The 22,125-nt window shown below is 36.0% G+C and overlaps 2 protein-coding genes across 4 annotated transcripts; both read left to right on the top strand.

Annotated features, from left to right (window-relative positions):
* The first annotated feature begins 9,969 nt into the window (after window positions 1-9,969).
* Window positions 9,970-21,845, top strand: LOC122027825 (ruBisCO large subunit-binding protein subunit beta, chloroplastic-like). Of its 3 annotated transcripts, XM_042586834.1 has the most exons (17): window positions 9,970-10,178; window positions 10,250-10,375; window positions 10,963-11,100; window positions 11,751-11,846; window positions 12,028-12,270; window positions 12,338-12,572; window positions 12,680-12,849; window positions 14,422-14,499; window positions 14,597-14,668; window positions 15,215-15,319; window positions 15,543-15,635; window positions 15,714-15,806; window positions 15,908-16,951; window positions 18,254-18,468; window positions 18,566-20,432; window positions 20,996-21,180; window positions 21,335-21,845. In XM_042586834.1, exons 1-13 carry the CDS (start codon window positions 10,050-10,052, stop codon window positions 16,085-16,087), a joined length of 1,758 nt encoding a protein of 585 aa, XP_042442768.1. In that variant the 5' UTR covers window positions 9,970-10,049; the 3' UTR covers window positions 16,088-16,951; window positions 18,254-18,468; window positions 18,566-20,432; window positions 20,996-21,180; window positions 21,335-21,845. The 3 variants fall into 3 exon arrangements, with proteins under 3 accessions (XP_042442768.1, XP_042442769.1, XP_042442770.1); XM_042586835.1 differs by lacking the exons at window positions 15,714-15,806; window positions 15,908-16,951; window positions 18,254-18,468; ... (1 more) ...; window positions 20,996-21,180; window positions 21,335-21,845 and having other exon boundaries at window positions 15,215-15,353; window positions 15,543-15,594; XM_042586836.1 differs by lacking the exons at window positions 15,714-15,806; window positions 15,908-16,951; window positions 18,254-18,468; ... (1 more) ...; window positions 20,996-21,180; window positions 21,335-21,845 and having other exon boundaries at window positions 15,202-15,319; window positions 15,543-15,594.
* On the top strand, window positions 16,814-21,845 carry LOC122027826 (ASC1-like protein 1). The gene is made up of 6 exons (XM_042586838.1): window positions 16,814-16,951; window positions 18,254-18,468; window positions 18,566-18,721; window positions 20,247-20,432; window positions 20,996-21,180; window positions 21,335-21,845. The coding sequence occupies exons 1-6, from the start codon at window positions 16,814-16,816 to the stop codon at window positions 21,364-21,366; spliced, it is 912 nt and encodes a 303-aa protein (XP_042442772.1). The 3' UTR covers window positions 21,367-21,845.
* Window positions 21,846-22,125: the final 280 nt, after the last annotated feature.

The raw sequence follows: 22,125 nt of genomic DNA, 5'->3' as shown, positions 1-22,125 counted from the left end.
TTAGAAGCATAAGTAATGTGTGGTATCTAGCAACACATCATTACTACCCAAGTTACAAGAATGTTGAGATCCAACATCACCTTGTGACTACTAATTGTGACCCTTCACAATATATGACAAATGTCCTTCTATCATTGACATCTAGATTGATCAATTTGAGGCATAGACAGTGTCATCCTCTGATCAATCTAAATCTTGAACTCCAAGTAGACTCACTATAATCAAATGAGCTCAATATCTCATATTGACTCATTTGGGCATGACCATGCACTTAGTGGTCTCATTCTATCAAGAATAATGATGTCACTCCCGTTATATAGGAGGGCTAGATCTCATCTACATCACTCACATCCCTCCGCATAATTTGTTACATACCCAGTAATCGCCTTTATAGTCCATACAGTTACGGGTGACATTTGACGAAGCCAAAGTATGCAACTCCTTATGTAGGGAACCATGGTGAGTTCAAATCCAAGGACTAATAGTTATACTAATAGCCACATGAGAAAGTATATGACACTCATATAACGATCCATGATACTTTCTCATGGCAGGTCATTCAGTATACATTCTCCAATGCATACCCATGTGTCAACTTGATATCTCTATATCTATGACTTGTGAGATCAAGTCATCGAGTTGACCTACATGCTAGTCTTGTCGCATTAACATTGTCCCTGAATGTTAATACTTGACTAGGAATGATTAAGAGTAGTGTTCTCTATATCATCTCACTATCGATTCAACCAATCGATTGATATAGATAAGAACCTTCTACTCAAGGACGCTATTATACTTAGTTATTTGGCACCAATACAAGTAAGTATAATAACCAAAATAAATGTCTTTATATATATAGGAATATGATACAATGAGTCCATACAACAATCATCATATGATTGACTCTAGGGCTCTAACTAACATCTCGTCCCTCGGAATCGTCGCATGCCTCCTTCTCGTCCGTCAGCATACTCTTCCGCAGCTTCGTACCTCGGACACACTGAGCCCGTCGGCTCTCTCCCGTGCCGACCTTCTCGCTAGCTGCGTCTTGTGCTCCTCGAGCAATCTTCCACTCTAGCTTCTCGTCCCTCGAAAACATCGCACGTTCCTTTTCGTCTGCTAGTGTACTCTTCCGCAACACCTCGTCCCTCAGATGCACCGAGCCCGTTGGCTCTCTCCCGTGCCACTCTTCTCGCTAGTTGCGTCTTTTGCTTGACTTCCTGTGCTCCTAAGTTCCTGCACACTTAGACACAGGGTTAAACACAACATGATCCAACTTAACTTGTTTGATCACATCAAAACAACCTTGGGGTATTAACAATCTCCCCCTTTTTGATATGAGCAACCCAAGTTAAGTTAGGGTAAACAACTATAAATTTAGAACACTAAATTTTACAATAAAGTGCAAAAAGTAAAAAAAAAAAAAAAATTAAACTACCTCCCCCTAGACTTAATTCTCCCTTCTTCCCATTTGATCATATAAAAAATGGAGTACCAAAAAAAATCTAAGAGTAACATTTATAAAACTCTAATTTTCAAATATTTTTGAAAAAAAAAAATTAACAAGATTTTTTATTAATAATTTTGATAGCACTAAAAATGTAATAATTTTAGAAAAATTTCTAAATAATTTTTTTTTTGAGAAACAGTCAATAATTTCCTCAGTTAAATAAATTTTCAAAAACTAATTTTGTAGAAATTTTGGTAAAGTAAATATACTACTCACAAAAGAAGCTTTAAGTCTTAAAAAAAATTTAAGTAAGAAAATTTCAAGTAGAAAAAAGTATTCTAAGTTTTAAAAAAAATTTGGTAAAAACGAAGTATATTCATTTGAAAAACTTTGAAAGATAGAACCCACTTTTTGTAAAAAACCTAGTTTTGGCAACTTTAAGTTTTTTAAAAAAATTTAATAGAATTTTGACAAACATTTAAGTCATTCATAATTCAATTCTTAACAGCTAGTCAACTAAATATTCTTTTCAATAATCGACTTCCAGACTGTGGCGAGACACTAGGCTTTTTTTATTATTGGAGGAATAACCACTTTCTAAACAAAGTCTTTTAGAGAAATTAAATATTTAATTTTCTCTCTGAAATCCCTAAGTCTAAAATTTTGTTAAAAAAAATTAAGTTATGTATGATTTTGGAATCCAAAATAGATTCCTTCCTACAGAATTAACCAAAAATTTCTTAGCAATATATGTCTTTGAAATTCTTCTTATTTGTCCCTTATGGTATCTAAGGTACCAATTTAATCCACAGAATTTTCTAATATGTTGATTATCTAAGCATGCATGATTTTTCAAAATATCTACTTGTATTTTCAAATTATCATTTTCTAATCTCAATTTATCATTTTCTATTTTAAATTTATCAAAATATTTTAATTGAGAGGTTGTTGTTAGAGTTCCTTTTAATTCCTTATTTTCTTTTAATAATTTTTTATTTTCAATTTCAAATTTGCAAGACTCTTTCGACAATGTTTTTATAAGTTTAAACAATTGGTCAGGAGGTATAGACCATACTTGACTTATCTTGTTGATTTATGATACTCCCCCTATAGAGCTGCTTTCCTCCTACGTTGCTCCCCCTTCATCGATGCTTTCGATGCTCATTGAGGAAGAGCATATTTCGTCTTCTGGTAGGTACTCGGCTATGAGAGTTGTTTTGGCAATTTCCTTGTTTTCAGCTTTTGATGATGACTCGATGTCCATCGAGGAGTTTAAATCGGCTTCAACTGGTTCTTCGTAGAGCTTCAAGAACTTTTGACAAAGTTCTTTTGCACTTTGGTAGTTATCGATTCTGTTGAGATCTTTTGTCGGTAGTACGCTTATTAGATGATATTCCGCCTTACTGTTTGACATGAAATCGTCGCGCTGTTTTTTGGTCCAGAGGTGTTCTTTAATTTCTTCTCCGTTTGTGTCCTTTGGAGCTTCATAACCATATTTCATTATTAATAAAATATTAAAACCTGTTTTAAGAAATACCTCCATTCGTCGCTTCCAAAAAGCGAACTCCCCCTTGAACGTTAGTAGATAGATGTTAGTTCCGGTCATCTCGTTGCCTCAGTTGGCAGTTAGTCCTTCTGAATCGTCTTGGCTCTGATACCACTTGTTAGGACCGTTGGCCGGCTAGAAAGGGGGGGTTGAATAGCCCCTGCACAAAAAATAAAACAAACGAACCTTTCTCGGACAACTAACTTAAATAATGAACACTTGCATTAAATAAAGAAATCAAACAGACAGAGTCTCAGAGAGCTTTTACTTGGTTACAACCGAGGAGATTGTTAATCCAAGGAAATGAAGTGCGCTACTTTCTCCTTTAGGCGGAGAAGGCTCTTTACATAAATGAAAGCTCAAAAAAAGAAGTTAAATGAAAACTGGAATGTGTACAAATGTTGTTACAATAATGCTTGTTGTTCTTTCGCTTCTGGACCAAGGCTGTATTTATAGCCTTAGTCGGGGCGCCTGGAAGCGTTCCAGGCGCCTGGAGTGGGATAGAATTATATCCCTGACGCAACGATCAACATCCACGTCGAATGGATCAAAATGAGGTTCCAGGCGCCCGGACCCACAAAGGCAATCTAGCTGACTTTTTCGGTCTGGACTCTCTGCTCTGGTTCTGCTCGCCTCGGTCCGGGTCTTCCGCTCCGGCTCTACTCGCTTGGGTGATTTCGGCCATCCGGAATAGGGCTCACCTGAACCCAACTTCCGGTCTTCTCGAGCAACCTTTCGCTCTGGCTTCTTGTCCCTAGGAATCATCGCATGCCTCCTTCTCGCTAGCCAGCGTACTCTTCCGCAGCTTCGTCCCTCAGACGCACTGAGCCCGTCGGCTCTCTCCCTTGCCGACCTTCTCGCTAGCTGCGTCTTGTGCTCCTCGAGCAATCTTCCACTCCAGCTTCTCGTCCCTCGGAAACATCGCACGTTCCTTCTCGTCTGCAGGTGTACTCTTTCACAACACCTCGTCCCTCAGACGCACCGAGCCCGTCGGCTCTCTCCCGTGCCATCCTTCTTGCTAGTTGCGTCTTTTACTCGACTTCTTGTGCTCCTAAGTTCCGGCACACTTAGACTTAGGGTTAAACAGAACATGATCCAACTTAACTTGTTTGATCACATCAAAATAACTTTGGGGTACCAACAATCTCTCCCTTTTTGATGTGAGCAACCCAAGTTAAGTTAGAGTAAACAACTATAAATTTAGAATACTAAATTTTGCAATAAAGTGCAAAAAGTAAAAAAAAAAAAAAAACTAAGCTACCTCCCCCTAGACTTAATTCTCCCTTCTCCCCCTTTGATCACATAAAAAATAGGGTACCAAAAAAAATCTAAGAGTAATGTTTATAAAACTCTGATTTTCAAATATTTTTGAAAAAAAATTAACAAGATTTTTGATTAATAATTTTGATAGCACTAAAAATGCAATAATTTTAGAAAAATTTCTACGTAAATTTTTTTTTGAGAAACAGTCAATAATTTTCTCAGTTAAACAAATTTTCAAAAACTAATTTTGTAGAAATTTTGGTAAAGTAAATATACTACTCACAAAAGAAGCTTTAAGTCTTAAAAAAAATTTAAGTAAGAAAATTTCAAGTAGAAAAAAATATTCTAAGTTTTAAAAAAAATTGGTAAAAACGAAGTATATTCATTTGAAAAACTTTGAAAGATAGAACCCACTTTTTGTAAAAAATCTAGTTTTGGCAACTTTAAGTTTTTTAAAAAAATTCTAATAGAATTTTGACAAACATTTAAGTCATTCATAATTCAATTCTTAACAGCTAGTCAACTAAATATTCTTTTCAATAATCGACTTCCAGACTGTGGCGAGGCACTAGGTCTTCTTGATTATTGGAGGAACAACCACTTTCTAGATAAAGCCTTTTATACAAATTAAATATTTAATTTTCTCTCTGAAATCCCTAAGTCTAAAACTTTGTTAAAGAAAAATTAAGTTATGCATGATTTTGAAATCCAAAATAGATTCCTTCCTACAAGATTAACCAAGAATTTCTTAGCAATATATTTCTTTGAAATTCTTCTTATTTGTTCCTTATTGTATCTAAGGTATCAATTTAATCCACAAAATTTTCTAATATGTTGATTATCTGAGCATGCATGATTTTTCAAAATATCTATTTGTATTTTTAAACTATCATTTTCTAATCTCAATTTATCATTTTCTATTTTGAATTTATCAAAATCTTTTAATTGAGAGGTTGTTGTCAGAGTACCTTTTAATTCCTTATTTTTTAAATAATTTTTTATTTCCAATTTCTAATTTGTAATATTCTTTCGATAATGTTTTTATAAGTTTAAACAATTGGTCAGGAGGTAGAGATCGTACCTGACTTACCTTGTCGATTTCTGATACTCCCCTTGTAGAGCTACTTTCCTCCGACGTTGCTCCCCCTTCATCGATGCTTTCGATGCTCATTGAGGAAGAGCTGATTTCGTCTTTTGGTAGGTACTCGGCTATGAGAGATGTTCCGGTAATTTCCTTGTTTTCAGCTTCTGATGACGACTCGGTGTCCATCGAGGAGTTGGAATCGGCTTCAACTGGTTCTTCGTAGAGCTTCAAGAACTTTTCCCAAAGTTCTTTTGCACTTTGGTAGTTGCCGATTCTGTCAAGATCTTCTGCCGGTAGTACGCTTATTAGATGATATTCAGCCTTACTATTTGACATGAAATCGTCGCGCTACTTTTTGGTCCAGAGGTGTTCTTCAATTTCTTCTTTGTTTGTGTCCTTTGGAGCTTCATAACCATATTTCATTATTAATAAAATATTAAAATCTGTTTTAAGAAATACCTTCATTCGTCGCTTCCAAAAAACGAACTCCCCCTCGAACGTTGGTGGATAGCTGTCAGCTCCGACCATCTCGTTGCTTTAGTCGGCGGTTAGCCCTTTGAGGCGTCCTGGCTCTGATACCACTTGTTAGGACCGTTAGCCGGCTAGAAGGGGGAGAGGTTGAATAGCCCCTGCACGAAAAACAAAACAAACAAACCTTTCTTTCTCGGACAACTAACTTAAATAACGAACACTTGCATTAAATAAAGAAATCAAACAGACAGAGACTCAGAGAGTTTTTACTTTGTTACAACCAGGAAGGTTGTTAATCCAAGGAAATGAAGTGCACTATTTTCTCCTTTAGACGGAGAAGCCTCTTTACAGCAATGAAAGCTCAGAAAAGAAGAAGTTAAATGAAAACTGGAATGTGTACAAGTGTTGTTACAATAATGTTTGTTGTTCTTTAGCTTCTGGACCAAGGTTGTATTTATAGCTTTGGTGGGGACACCTAGAAGTGTTCTAAGCGCCTGGAGTTGGATAGAATTCTATCCCTGACGCAACAGTCAACATCCACGTCGAATGGATCAAAATGAGGTTTCAGGCGTCTGGACCCACAAAGTCAACCTGGTTGACTTTTTCAGTTCGGGCCCTCTACTCCGGTTATGCTCGTCTCAGTCCGGGTTTTTCGCTCCGGCTCCGCCCGCTTGGGTGATTTCGGCCGTCCGGAATAGGGCTCACCCGAATCCAACTTCTAGTCTTCTCGAGGAACCTTCCGCTCCGACTTCTCGTCCCTCGGAATTGTCACATACCTCTTTCTCATCCGCTAGCGTACTCTTCCGCAGCTTCGTCCCTCGGACACACTGAGCCCGTCGGCTCTCTCCCGTGCCAACCTTCTCGCTAGCTGCATCTTTTGCTCCCCGAGCAATCTTCCGCTTCAGCTTCTCGTCCCTCGGAAACATCGCACGTTCCTTCTCGTCCGCCGGTGTACTCTTTCGCAACACCTCGTCCCTCAGACGCACCGAGCTCGTCGACTCTCTCCCGTGCTGCCCTTCTCGCTAGTTGCGTCTTTTACTCGACTTCTTGTGCTTCTAAGTCCTGCACACTTAGACACAGGGTTAAATACTACAGGATCTAACTTAACTTGTTTGATCATATCAAAACAACCTTGGGGTACCAGCACCTGCTGCTACCCTGCTATGACTCTGCTACGCCCAACTGCAGTTGAGAAGCTGTCCAACACCGAATGCAATCCGATCATCTTCGAAAGTGTTGCGTAGCAAAGTTCAATTCTGTACTTAATTATTGCAAAAGGAAAAGTGTAGCGTGTTACACTTGTTCTCATTCTTTTTGTACTCGATCCTCAATTCCGACGATTCCGGAAGAGGTTATTAATGGATTACCCATCAATAGGTCTGCGGGACCTTGGTCTTAGAGTAGAAGTCGTTGAAGGTTCTGAACTAAATAAAACTAAATATGTTTTTCTTTTTTCTTATTTTCTCGTTATTTTGTTGCACTCTTACTTTTTTTTTAAAAAAGATTTTTTTTAAAAAAAAATCACGTGATTTATTCCCTCTCACGTGCATATCGCTATATATATATATATATATATATTTGAATTGAAATTATTATAATTATAAGTGTTGATGGAAGCGGCTACAGTATAGAATAGTTTATCAAAAATTATTTTTAATAATTTGTAATTAAAGTTATTCAATATTAAAGCAATTTTGATCAAAGATGTTTAAATTGAAGTAGTTTTGACGAAAACTGTGCTGTCCAATAAGAGTATTTTTAGAATATTAAATACTATTTTAATATTTTAAAATAGGGCACTGATAATGAACATAAATGGTGCATTTTTTATTTTTAAAATGGGGCACTGATAACAATCTTTTCTAATGATTACATGGAACGGAACCAACCATCATTTTGCTGAAATTTAATGAAAAATAAAATAAAATTTCCTCCCATAATTTTGGTTGATGTGCCATTTCCTCCAATTCAATTGTCTCCAAGAACATTGATAATTTGAGAATAAATTTCACTTAGCCCCTAAACAATTATCAAACTTTTTAATTCCTCTCAAGTTTGAGAAAATCTAAACTAGAAAATCATATATCAACTGAATTCTTTTTATTTAAAAATTAATATATTCGGGATCTAAATCTCAAATTTCTCAAAATCGACATGCACGTCCAAACAGCCATCCATTGATGGGAAAATCTTCAACTAAGTTTCGAACTAGAGATTCCTAGATCCACAATGAGAGGTCTAATCACTATGTCATAGCTCTGTGAACACTCGAGACTTTTTATCTGATTTTTGATAATTTAATTATTCAGTTTTTTAATCGAATAATCTTATAGATGACTGGATTTGACTTTACGAAAATTTTTCATTAGTCATTAGGATAAATTAAAAAGGGCTTACGAAAATTCATCTAAAAGGCTAGTATTTTTAGATTTGTCATCCCACTGAAAGAAAATCTGTTAAGTATGTACATAGTTAGAATTTGAATCTTAGATATCTGGTTAACAATTTGGAGGACCTACCATTACACCATAGTCTCGAGGGCACTTGAGACATATTTTGGAGTAAAATATGATATCACTCATCTAAGCGACCTAGTATTACCGGCTCCACAGTAAGATAAAGGCAAGTAAATCATTGTTGGCATTTTGTCCTAACACAGTGGCCTTTTATATGGGGAGATCAGACATCGAACGAGACATTTTACACCGTGGAGAATTAATCCTAAGACTTATTGAAGTAAATACTCATGTAAATATCAACTGCGCCAACCCGTTCAACACCCTGAGACCTTTTTTTTTTTAAATAAAAAGGTAATTACATTTATCGCAGGCGCCTCTTACAGTCCATCTCAAATTATGTGAAGGGAGGTAAATCAAGGGGTCAACTTATACCTGATAGCCAAGTGGCTGCGGGTGAGACCTTGAGACCTCTTTTGTAACAAAGGTGATCACGTTCACCTTATTCACCCTTCACAACCTATCTCCAAATTATGTGAAGGGGGGTAAATCATGGGATTAGTTTATAGCCGACTGCCCAAGTGGCTAGAGGGCGGGAGAAATTTTTTTCCCCCGAGAGCATATGCTCACGTTAGGAACCACGAGACCTCTATTAAAAAAATATTAAACCAGCTAACAACAAACCTAGGGCGGCGGATTTGGTCCTACAAAAGTTTTCCATCAGCTGCTAGAATAAATCCAGAAGCGTTTATGGCGGGCAACCCAGAAGTCTAGCATCCTGTAGTTGCGTACTCCATTTAGAAAAAAAAATCTATAAATACACCGTAAGAATCGAACTGCGGACACTTAGGTGATAAAAAAAATCAAAAAAATCCTAAGAACTCTTTAAGAGTACGTTTGGTTGGGGCAAAAAATCAAACTTATCCATTCAAGGTTATCAACAAAAACTCTGTTTGATTTAGGTAATCGATGATTCCCGAGTAATGTCCCATGCCCGACATGTCAGCAAAAGAGGCATGCAATCCGGAATCGAAAAACCTCATAAAACTGAGGTTTTTCTTGATTTGGGGGTTAATAAATTTTTTTATCAAAAATACCCTCCAATAAGAGAAAAACCTTAAAAAAAGGAAAAAATAAAAAATAAAAAAATAAATAAAAAATAAAAAACGTAAAAATAAAAAAAAACATAAAAAAGAAAAAATAGAAAAACATTAAAAACAATAAAAAAATGTAAAAAAATAAAAAAAAATGTAAAAAAGTTTAAAAATAAAAAAATTAAAAATAATACAAATAAAAATAAAAAATTTAATAAGTAAAAAAATTAAAAATTTAAAAAATAATAAAATAAAAAATAAAATTTTTAAAAAGTAAACAAATAAAAAAAATTTAAAAATTAAAAATTAAAAATTAAAAATTAAAAAATAATAAAAATTTTAAAAAATAAATTAATAATAAAAAAACAAAAAATGTAAAAGTAAAAAAACATAAAAATAAGAAAAATGTATAGTTTAAATAATAATAATAATATTATTATTTATATTTTGTAATTAAGGGTAATAATATAGTAAAATATTAAACTAGAATGATAATTTGAAAAAGGCACCTAACTGTTTTGAAAGGGGAAATGCAATTTTAATAAATTAGTAGCCTAATGTGAAGTTTTCTCAATTCCATAGATATTTTCCAGCAGGCAATTTTTCGCCTCCCCGTTTGTTTGGAACCTTATCTGGCGCTCCTTCCTCTGTGTTCTTCTTCGTTGCCTTTACTGCAGCAGGTCCCATGACAGCAGCTTCTCCACCTCCTCTCACCCCTCCCCAGTTGCCATTCTCCCCCCGGAGGCCTCCTCCCAGGCCCATCTCCAAGGAGCTACACTTCAACCATGACCTCTCAGCCACCAAGAAGCTTCAGGTCCAATCTTCACTGTTTTTCAGTCATATTTACTTGACCTAAAAATTGCATTTTGACAAGGCACGATGCAGGCTGGGGTAGATTTAGTGGCTAATTTGGTTGGAGTTACTTTGGGCCCGAAAGGAAGGAATGTGGTGCTGAGTAACAAATATGGCCCTCCCAAGATTGTTAATGACGGAGAGACTATCCTTAAGGAGGTAACTTAGAGGATAAACCCTGTTTCATTCTATTTTTAAACTTGAATATTTTGATTTGGGCGACCAAATATTGAGTAGAGTTCTTAACTTGATTTCTTCTTCTTTAATTAGAGCTAGACTTTAGAATTTATGTCAGCAGATTGGAAATGCTTTATGTTATGTGTTAGTTTGTTCCTCAGTATAGTTTAGCAGGTCTTGTTCCATTTAGGCTTGTGAAATGCTATTGGGATCCATTTAGGAGCATGTAGCTTAGGGTTTGAAAGCAAGGACAAGTTTTTTTTTCTGTTTTTTGTAAAGTTGAATCTGACATTTTAAGCCTTCTAAAGTCGTGTGCATCTCAACTATTTGCAGTCAGCTACATAGGATTTATGCTTGCATTGTTCTGATATCATATCTAGCACATATTTTTCATCTTACAGTTGTGAACCAAATCAACCAATAAGCTTGCTCTCGATAAGGTTTTCGAAGGATACTATGTGGGTTAGAAGGCCAGGAATTGTTGAACTAGAATTTAATTGCGACAACTTTTCTTTCTTCTGCCTCTAATGGAAAAAAGTTAGAATGTATTTCTTTTTGGTTTGCTGAAGATTGAACTAGAAGATGCAATGGAGAATGTTGGTGTTAAATTGGTAAGACAAGCTGGTGCAAGGACAAATGATATTGCCGGTGATGGCTGCACTACTTCTATTGTTCTTGCTCAAGGTTTGATCTCCGAAGGCAATAAGGTACATAAGAATCTTTTTGCTTTCCTCTTTTTAACTCAGTACCTTCATCTCTATGATCAAGTGTTAATACGGTACTGATTAGAACATTATATTTCATCTCTAGTGAATTTTTCATCCCCCCCCCCCCTCCAATCAAGAACAGGGTTGTGTTCCATGTTCAAATGGCAACAAGACAGGCTTTCTTTTCCTATAAAGGAAGAAAACAACTAGGAAAGAAAGATAGTGAAAAACTGACAACAAAAAACTGAAATAGTTATCATCCAACCGTTTCCGTTGATAGAAGAAAAGGAGTGAAAAGTTTAAACTTTATTTGTTAAAGCAATCATAAATCAAAAATAGATTTTAAAAACAAGAGCTTTGTAAGCTCAGATTTGAGCTCTGTTTTCGATCCAATTGGATATAAGCAATAAAAAAAATCAGCCATGTCTTTCCCTCAATTTTTTTTTGGTCAAAGAAAATAAAGGAAAACAGTATTTCCTTCCTAGTTTCCTTCTTTAGAAAACACACCCTTAATTTTTGTCAAGAATGTTAATCTTAGTCTATTGCACAACTAGAGCTTGTTTTTCTTTGTCTTATAACTGAAAAAGGCCATTGTCATTGTTGTTAGTCCTTGATGTTGTTGTTGACAGTGAAATTGCATTATGTTTAAGGTATTAGCTGCTGGAATGAATCCTGTCCAAATTGCCAGAGGAATTGAACAAACTGCTAAAGTTCTTGTTTCTGAACTCAACTTACTGACAAGAGAGGTATATTCAGTCCTTCACAAAACATTATATTGGTTAGGAGTACTTTGCTTGCAGTTGAAGTTTATATCTATAACTATGTACCTTAATTTTGCAATATAGTATTAAACTATCCTATTAGACAATAATGACGCTTTACTATACCTTTTTGATGATGGAGGAACTTCTAGTTATTGTCATGCAGGTTCAGGATGAAGAAATTGCAAATGTGGCAGCGGTGAGTGCTGGCAATGACTATGCTGTTGGAAATATGATTGCTGAAGCTCTGAGAAGAGTTGGAAGAAAAGGAGTTGTTAGGATTGAAGATGGAAGATGCTCAGAGACCAATTTGAAAATTGTTGAAGGAATGCAGTTTGATCGTGGTTACTTATCGCCTTACTTTGTAACTAACCGTGCAGATATGACAGTGGAGTTCAATGACTGCAAAGTATGGATTTGGGTACTATCATAATCAATACCTTTCTGAGATAATTAATTTCTGGTTCTCAATGCAGATACTTTTGGTTGACAAAAAGATTACTAATCCGAAGGATATGTTCAGAGTGTTGGATAGTGCGGTCAAAGAGAAATTTCAACTGTTGATAATTGCAGAGGACTTTGAGCCAGAGTCTCTTGCTCTACTTATTAGAAATAAGCTCAAAGGTGTTCTGAAGGCAGCTGCTATCAAAGCTCCTTCTTTTGGAGATCGAAAAAGTGACTACTTAAATGATATTGCTGCCTTGACTGGAGGTACTAGTTAGTGAAATGATAGATTGATGGATAATTATGTTAAAGTGGTTCTCTCTTGATGCCATATTTTGCTATACGTTTCACAATCAACTTCGATATGGGTTCAGGTACTGTGATTAAAGATGAGATGGGATTGACCCTTGAGGAGGCTAGCAAGGAGGTTTTGGGATCTGCTGCCAAAGTAGTAATATCAAAGGACTCGACTTTAATAGTTACCAATGGAAGCACTCAGCATTTGGTGGAAAAGCGGGTTAGCCAGCTTAGAAATCTTTCAGAGGTACATAATTACAAAAACTTGTGCTTCTGCCGTGCAATAAAATTTCAGATTCTCGAGAGTGTTATCTAGTCACTGTCCATAAACAACTTTCTGCCAAACAAATATTTTTCAACTTTGACGTCATTAGTCCAAATAAAAATATGAGAAACTAACCGTAGAATCAATTTGAATGAGGAAGGTACTTTAAACAGCAGCCTCTAACTGCCCTCTATAGCAAGTGCTCATAGATGCAAAATCCTTCTCACCGCAACACAACCTAACACCTTGTATGCAACCAAGAACAACCTCTGGGAGTACTACAGGATAATAACAACAAGATACACAGGAAAACAAACAAGAGTGATGTAACTTGGTTTGACCTAAGCATACATTTGTAAAGACAAACCAAGATGCAATATGGTGTGACCTAAGCTTACATCTATAAAGTGAAAAGATATAGTTTGGTTCAATCTCTAGCTTGAATCCATAAAGAGAACCCAAGCCTTTATTATACGATGGAAAAAATGCACAATTTTTTTTTTATGTTAGAGGCAACTACTCTATATGGGTCTCCCATTGAACCTAACTAATCCCCTCATAGTTTCTAATTTTCCCTGTGTGTTTAACTTGTTAAAATTTGTTCTTTCTTGGTGGCAAAAGGCGAATACGCTCGCCCCCAGCGCCCCCGCCAACCTGTCCCAGGAAAATTTTAAGTTCTTTCTTGCTAGTTGATCAGATGTACTAATTAACTTCAATAAAATTCCAATTTTGACCAATGCATGAATGTGAAGTTGGAGACTTTTATTAGATTAATGTGAACCCCAAGTTAAAGTATACGCAAGGTTTGACATCCTTTGTCAAGGCTCAAAACCTAAATCTTAGCACAAAATATTCTCTAATCAGCAGTTAATAAGGCCTAACAAATGTCTCACCATCACTGACAAGTTATTTCCCTTAATCATCTCATCAAGCCCAAGAGTAGGTCCAATTCAATACCTTTTAGGCTTTTATCAAGATAGCTTTGATAGCTTTAAACCACGAGTCTAAAATTCTTAAGTCCAAGTTAATGTAAATACACATGTAGGCTTTGAAGCACCATTATTACCCCACAACTTCTATGACTAAATTGCAATGTCATGATTGCCGATTGAATTGGTTGATTTTTGTTTTACAGAGTTATCCCTAAAGAAGCTTACCTGATGACGTTATTGTAGATTTATCTATCACAAAGATTGACATTCTACTCTTACAGAAGCTTGATGAGTTATGAAATTTGATAAAATTGGAATGCCTCAATGACTAGATGTATAGAAGCAGTTGTAATCTCGGAAGTGCTGGTGCATGAGAATTCCACTAATGTATGTAGTTTTATGCTAGCAAGCAAAAAGAAGTTTTAGTCAGCTCTGGTATTTTATTAATCCTTTAGGTGAAAGTATAGTTTGCTTTATACGACATATTGCCTAATTTGCTCCATTTTTATATGGAAATTTCTCAGTTTCCTCGAGCAGTAGCTTGTGGAAGAAGTTCTCACACTAACCATCTTCATTTTATCAATTTCTAACTTCCTATCTGTGTATTTATGTTCTCATTTAGTACTCAGAGGAGAAGTTCCAAAAGAAAATATTGAACGAGAGGATAGCAAGACTCTGTAGTGGTATTGCAATTATTCAGGTTTGCAATGATTTAAACATTCTTAACCTAGAAACTTCTGTCACCTGAGATACACAATCTAGTTCTTTTGAAACTACCATTGAACAGGTTCTTACAGGTTGGCGCACAAACGGTGGTTGAATTAAAAGACAAAAAGCTGAGAATTGAAGATGCTCTAAATGCGGCAAAGGTCAGTCTTTTTGGAGATAACTGCAGCCCTTATTTACAACCCTTTTTTTTTTAAAAAAAAGTAGGCTCAAAGCATTGCATTATATTTGGTTCATTTGCTCCATTGCCTTGAACAATTGCTCCCCGACAGTCCATGGCTATGAGATCTGTTTTCTTGATGTGAGTAGTGGTTTTTAGAGAAATGTAGTATAGTAATGATAATAAGGGAAAAATACTTGGAAGCATGGTTTTAGACTACTACTCACAACTACGGCTTGATGCATCCTATTCTTCTTATGCAAGTGCTTGAGGTAAGGGCTGCAACTTTCCCTCGTCCTCCTCTTCCTCATAGCTAGGACTCAAATCCATTACTCACGGATCGTTTCATTTCCTCATTTGTGCCACCAACATTACCGATACGATTTTACTCTGGAAGGGGATTGAAACCTTGGTTCATGATTTTATTGTTGTTGTCCCTTTGCTCTATTTCCTTACCAATATATTGGAAAACTCATGTAAATATTGATACTCTTTCCAACCTGACATGATGTTTAGATTCATTTTACAGGCAGCTATTGAGGAAGGTGTTGTAGTTGGTGGTGGCTGCACTTTACTAAGATTGTCCACAAAGGTTGATGGCATCAAGGAGTCTCTCGACAACGAAGAGCAGAAGGTAGAGGGCATGTCTTTCTCTTTTCGGTTCCCGGGTAACGAACTTAAACTTTGAATTACAGTATTTGTAAGTTCTGACTCAATTCACATAACTTAGATACTCAAAATCATTCCAAAATAAGTTGAGTCCTTTTGACCGATTCATAAAAGTGAAATACTTCTATCTTTAACCGAACTCGATCAAGTCAGTGCATTCAAACTTCATTCCTCTATTATTTCTACAGATTGGAGCTGACATCTTTAAACGGGCCTTGAGTTACCCTGCAAAACTGATAGCAAAAAATGCCGGAGTAAATGGCGATGTTGTCGTCCAAAAGGTATTCAAATCTTGCTATTTCAGTCCATATCGATATGCATTCCACAAAGTTAGTAAACCATGCTCCTCTTCTTAACAGATATTGTCGAACGGCGATGCGAACTATGGTTATAATGCAGCCAAGAACTGTTATCAGGATTTGGTTGCTGCTGGAATTTTAGATCCATCCAAGGTAATCTTATCGAGTCGATAAAAACATATCGCCTTGTCGCCTCTTTGTCGGTCTCTGGATGCATCACTCATCAGACATTGTTCTTTAACCTGCTGGAGCAGGTGGTCAGATGCTGTTTGGAGCACGCTGCTTCAGTCGCAAAGGGTTTTCTCACATCTGACCTGGTTGTTGTTGATCAAAAACAAACAGAGACTGCCCCGATGAGAGTTCCGGCGAAAAGGCCACATCCGATGTCAAAACCGATGCGACCACCACCAATGCCGTCGCCGAATTTGATGTGAATGCCTGGTGCTCGATCCCTTTCTCAGATTTGAAACTCCATTGGCACGTACACTAACAGAATTTAAGAGTTACTCAGCAGTGTTTTCTCTTAAAGCTAGCCATTTGAATAATCCAAATTCAAAGTCAACAAAGTTGACTTTTCTATCTGTGATGGAAGAAAAGTTTAGATTGACTTTGGAGTTGTCAAAGAATGATTCAATCTAGAAACCTGGTCAACGATCACCTATTATCATGATTCATATTCATATCTTTGGTTATTCTTATCACATCTAAATTTAATTATACTTAATAACAATATTTATCTCCTTCCACAAAAAAAGGACAAGGGACCTGGGAGATTATCACCTTTTATTACAATTATACTTGATAACAGCTGAAACTTGTAAAAATAATTAATTCAGCCTAAAAATAAGTCAAGCCTTAATAATATTCATCCAACTTAATTAATTACATATTAATAAAAATATAACTTTTATCAAAATTGATTTAACGAAAATAATTTGTTTTAATAATAATTAGAAATTGGAACCTTCTGGAATTGGAAAACTACACGTGGCCATTTCGAGAGTTTCAGTATATAATTTCCTTTTTATTATATATATTTATGAGATGTTAAATGATAGACCATTTCCTTTCGACGGCATCTTGCTGCGGTCGGCCTCCTCGGCCTCAGAGTCAGAGATCCCGTCTCTTTGGATCTCGCAGCTTGCCGCTTGGCCGGGGAGATGGATCTGGTGGAGGGTTTCAGATCATCGAGCTGGGAGCAGGAGTCGTACCCGGCGTACGAGGACTTCCTGGCGCTGCCCTTCTTCGTGCTATTCTTTCCCACCATCAGATTCTTCCTCGATAGGTTCGTCTTGGAGGTGCGTGGTTAGGGCACTTTTGATTGATGTGTCGGCGATGCCTTGGATTTTCCTTGTGTCGAAGTTCGGCGAATTCGCGAAAAGTTTGGATTTGTTTTTACGTGAATTTGGGATCTTGTTTTATGTGGATACTGTTGGAAATTTTTGATCGGCGCTGGGTTGAAATGAAATGATCCCAAATAGCGCGTACTTAGCTTTGCTTGAGGCCCGAGAAAGAATCCACCGTCCACCCGATTCAGAAACAAGGTCATCGGAGTGAGTGCACAAATTTGGTGATCTAAACTCCGGCTACAAGAAGGAAGAAGGTTGCTACTCAATAAGGAGAGGAAACTTGTAGCGATTTGTGAATTCTATATTGAATTCAAAATGATCCTTCGCGACCCATATACGGCCCTTCTACAAACGAAATCTACAATCCTTGATTGATTTGTGTAATTTGGGTGGCACCCATCAAAGGTTGATCTGGGTCCTTCAGTTGCGTGGACAATCTATAGTTGGTAGTTACGACTCTAGTTTGTTTGGACTCCTTGGTTGGCAAGGTTCATATGAGTCTTCCTTCAATAGGAACCCTATTAAATGCATGGCAAGCCATTAATAAGACTTCAGCTTAATACCCATGTGCTAAGTCAGTACAGGATAACATAATATTAACCATTTCCATTAGAGTTATTTATTTATTTTTGGTCACACCATTTTGTTGAGGTTTAGAAAGGGTTGAAGAGGATTTGTCTGGAGCTAATGCTTACTGAGAGATTCTTATGATAATCTGAGCTCATTGTATTCTTTCTCTTCTCCCCTTTATAAAGCCTCCTTGTATTCATTGAAAAATTGTAAGAGTTTTCTTCACCTCCCGACGAGGAGAAAATATAGAGGGCTTTTTTGGAGTCATCTGTCAAAGGATCATAGACTATGGACTAGCAGCCTAAGGGCTGCTGAACCATGTAAAAGAGCAAGTGTTAGCTTGATTTATTTTCTATTCAATTGTGTATTAAAATTGTAAACTAACCTTACAGCAAGAGAAGGTATTAAATGTTCTGGAGGTGGAAAGCGTTCAATGACTGTTTGTACCAAATTAAACTGGAAGAGAATCAATAGGAAAACGTCTTAAGGAGTTATATTTGTCCAGGTAATAGTGTGCATTGGACAATCAAAGATATGGTAGTTTAATCTGTTTTCTATAGGTGACGCAGGACATGAAATCAAGGTTGATGTTTGATTAACGGACTCTTCTTGCTCCCTTTTTCAGTTTAACTTGCAATTTTGGATTATCTCAAGAAATTAATTTTTTTTCCTGATACATAGACATTAGCTGTGCGGCTTATACCTAAAACAGTGCATGATGAAAGAGAGAGGAAACGAAAAGCCAAAAAATTTAAGGAGTCAGCATGGAAGTTTCTTTACTTCTGTTCAGGAGAGCTTCTGGCCATTTATGTTACATACAATGAACCATGGTTCACAAATACCAAATACTTTTGGGTCGGACCAGGAGATCAGGTTTGGCCTGATCAAAAAATAAAGTAAGATCTACTATTTCCAGGAAATGAGCTTTCACTTGTATATTTTGTTGGTGTCGTAATTGCATTGAAACCTAAGTGTTGTTTCTTTTTCATCCAGATTAAAACTTAAGGCCGTGTACATGTATGCTGCTGGGTTCTACACATATTCTATTTTTGCTCTCATATTTTGGGAAACAAGAAGATCTGACTTTGGCGTTTCAATGTCTCATCATGTAGCAACTGCAGTTCTGATTGTGCTCTCTTATATATTCAGGTTGGTTTTTACACTCCATTTTATATTGTTTTCTTTTGCCATCATACATACTTACATGCAGATATATTAGAAGCAGGTGAATAATCTGGGTTTATGGTTTTATCGAGAATGGTCGTCATATAGGAGATAAAAACGTGTTAGAGTATATGGTCTATGCTCTTCATATAAACTATTTGTGATATGCTGAAAATTCCTATTCAGGATATTAAAGAATTGATTGGCTACTCTAATAGTAGTTTCTATCTAAACTGCCAAAATTTGAACATCACATGTTCCACATACTAAGAAGTAAAATTCTACAGGGGATATTTAATTTTTTTGTTTTTTTAAAAAGATTGATTAATTTATGTTTATAACTTTCTTTTCTTCCTAATGCAAAATAGAACCATGGTTTGAAATCTTTATATATTAGTTTGCCCTGTCATACATAGTGATTAACAGAATGCAAATCATATCCAGGTCTAAAATAACAAAAACATGTAGTCTGTATGTAAAAGGCTTCATTTTACTCTAAATAGTCCAATCACCACTTTTGTTCCTATAGCATTCCCTTTTTAATGCCTTTCTTCCTTTCTCTTTTTTTGATTCTTTGCATTTAATTAAAAAAAGTAAATATAAATCAAATTGGCCATCTTTTTATCTATCTATTGCTAAAAGATATTTAGTTGACTTAGACTAATAAACTTGCTTGATGTGGGTAAATCAATCAAAGATTAGTAGCAACATGCAACTACATATCCATATGTGAGTTTGTACAATGTGATGATGCTCTGAACATTCATATTTAATCATATATATGATCACATGAAATGCTTTTCCAAAGCTGAGAGTGTGCGTGCTTGTATTAGATCACATTGTATTATGAGATGATGCTAGTACTTCTGTTTCATTCCTTCCAATACTCAATGAAGAGTACCGAATAAAAAGGTTATGTATATGAAATTGCTGATGGGTATAGGTCTATAGGATTTTATACTCACTAGCTGGAAACCTTTTGTGCAATTCTTCTAAATGTAAGACTTAAGTAGGTATAGAATAATAAAAAGCTATGAACCCTAATATCTAGTGTTAATTAAGTGGATCTTACCACCCCCTTGAATGTAAGTAAGATCCATCATGAAGCTATTGTCATAGTTTTATGCTAGTTATGGCGATCAAACCAACCTCCCACTTGAATGTAAGTATGATTTTAGTTGCTGTGCATTGCCTTTTTTATAGGTTGATCAGTCTTTGTTCTACTAATAAAGAATTTCCCCATAGAAATTAAATGGATATTGCAAGAAGGTTTGGGAGTACAAGGTAGCAAAAGTCTGTAGAAACTCCTGAGGCTAGATTACTACTTCACAAAGTTGAGTATATGGTAGAAACGTTATGTAGTTTTATTTATGTTCTGTAACCAAACTCTGATAACTAATTGTCTTGAAATGATAATGTTTCTAAAACTAATATTAACTGTTAAGCAAGTCTTTTGACTGCTTCTTTAAGATTATGATTCTTTATTAATTTTCTCTTTGTATTGGAGCAGATTTGCTCGGGTTGGTTCAATTGTTTTGGCCCTACATGATGCAAGTGATGTGTTTTTGGAGGTGGGAAAGATGTCCAAGTATACTGGAACAGAATGGCTTGCTAATATTTCTTTTCTTATGTTTGTTGCATCATGGGTTATACTTCGTCTTACATACTTTCCATTCTGGATCCTCCGAAGCACAAGGTAAGTGTCACATTTCTCTTACACATTTCTATTGGAGTAGTACCTTGTGACACTTTACAGTTCTAAGATACATAAGTAGTCTTTACTACTGTTTTGCAACGCCATTATATTTTCTTTATGTTATGGATCAAATGTGCGTATTGATTTCCATATCCCTAGAGAAATAGGTGAGCTTTTGTGGATTATTTTTACAGCTGTTATCTTAGTGGCAGTCCTTGTTCCATCTCGAAGGACTGTTATGCCAAGCTTCTATTTAGAGTGCTAACCTTTTACCTTTTTGAGCGGTTCATGTTAAGTTACTTTTCATCTCAAAAGAAATTTGAAGCTTACTGACAAAGCATAGAAAAACACAGGATTGTGGAAAGTTTTGGCATTACTGTGTCAACTATTGCCCTAGCCATAAGTTGCTTTTACATGCTCAGTTGTTGATCTTGAACTGTAATAGAAAAAAAAAAAACATCTATATTTTCTTCCTAATTTGTTGCTTATTCACTAGAATATTTCATCCAGTCATGTATTTTTAAGATTTACCCTAGTGAATTATTTGCCTTGTATCTCAACAGCTATGAAGTCGTCCTGACCTTGGACAAGGCAAAGCACAAATTTGAAGGACCCATATATTATTATGTATTCAACACTCTGCTCTTCTCGCTGCTTGTTCTTCACATATATTGGTGGGTTTTAATGTACCGAATGCTTGTAAAACAAATCCAGGCTAGAGGTCAAGTTGGTGATGACGTCCGATCAGGTAATTCCTCCATCATGTGTTTTGGTATATCAAATTTTAAACTGTGTGAATGGAAGGATATGAACATATTGCAGTATCTACTTTTCAAACTGCATCAGTAGTTGTTAATAGCATCCGTTGTGCCGTTCTGATTTTTCTGGATCCTGTCTTTCAGATTCAGAAGGGGAAGAGGAACATGAAGATTGATCGGTGATATCTTCTGGCTAGTGTTTACAAGATTCTGTGGCATTCTTTTTGCATATCGATTTCTACCTCGCACTATTGTGCCAGCGACAATTTATATAGTTGGCTTGCAATTTGCAAATTCCAGAGAAAGATCAGCCATTTCTCTATTTTCAGGTTAATTTCCAATTAAGCTTCACTAAATGGAAAGAAAAAAAATGAACATCTTCAGCGTACTTCAGCTTTAGTTTGGTGAGTAGTTGCTATTCGACTAGAAGGAATCCTTGTCGATTGTGTCTGCAAACGGTGGAGGCTTACTGCGATTCTGTGTTGCTTATAGATGGCCATGTGCTTCATTGCAACAGTCTTTTTTTCCCTTTTAATTTTAACTAGAGCTAGTAGTTCATGTTCTATTATCTGGCTTTTTTAAAAAAATTTGGTGACAACAATTTTACTCTTTCTCATTTTATTTTGTTTTTTAAACTAGAATCCAATTTAGCAAATCTGGTCTAACTTTTTATATAACTTTTTAAAAAAAATAAAAAAAAGCGAAGCATTCAACTTTATATATAATATCACAAAAAACAAAAGGTGCTGAGGAAACAACCCTTAACTAATCCATTACAAAAAGGCACACTAGCCACTCAATTTGCTCATATTTCTCCAATCCGATCTCATCTGAAGGAGAACAAACAACTACAATCTGCTGTGATGCTGCGCTGTTTCAGGTGTTGCGGTGCAAAGAGCGAGCAGCCGGCTGATCATGGTGGAAGGTGGCGAAGC

Source organism: Zingiber officinale, chromosome 10A, assembly GCF_018446385.1.
Source record: "Zingiber officinale cultivar Zhangliang chromosome 10A, Zo_v1.1, whole genome shotgun sequence".
Lineage (NCBI taxonomy): Eukaryota > Viridiplantae > Streptophyta > Magnoliopsida > Zingiberales > Zingiberaceae > Zingiber > Zingiber officinale.
This window is presented reverse-complemented; position numbering and strand designations above follow the sequence as displayed.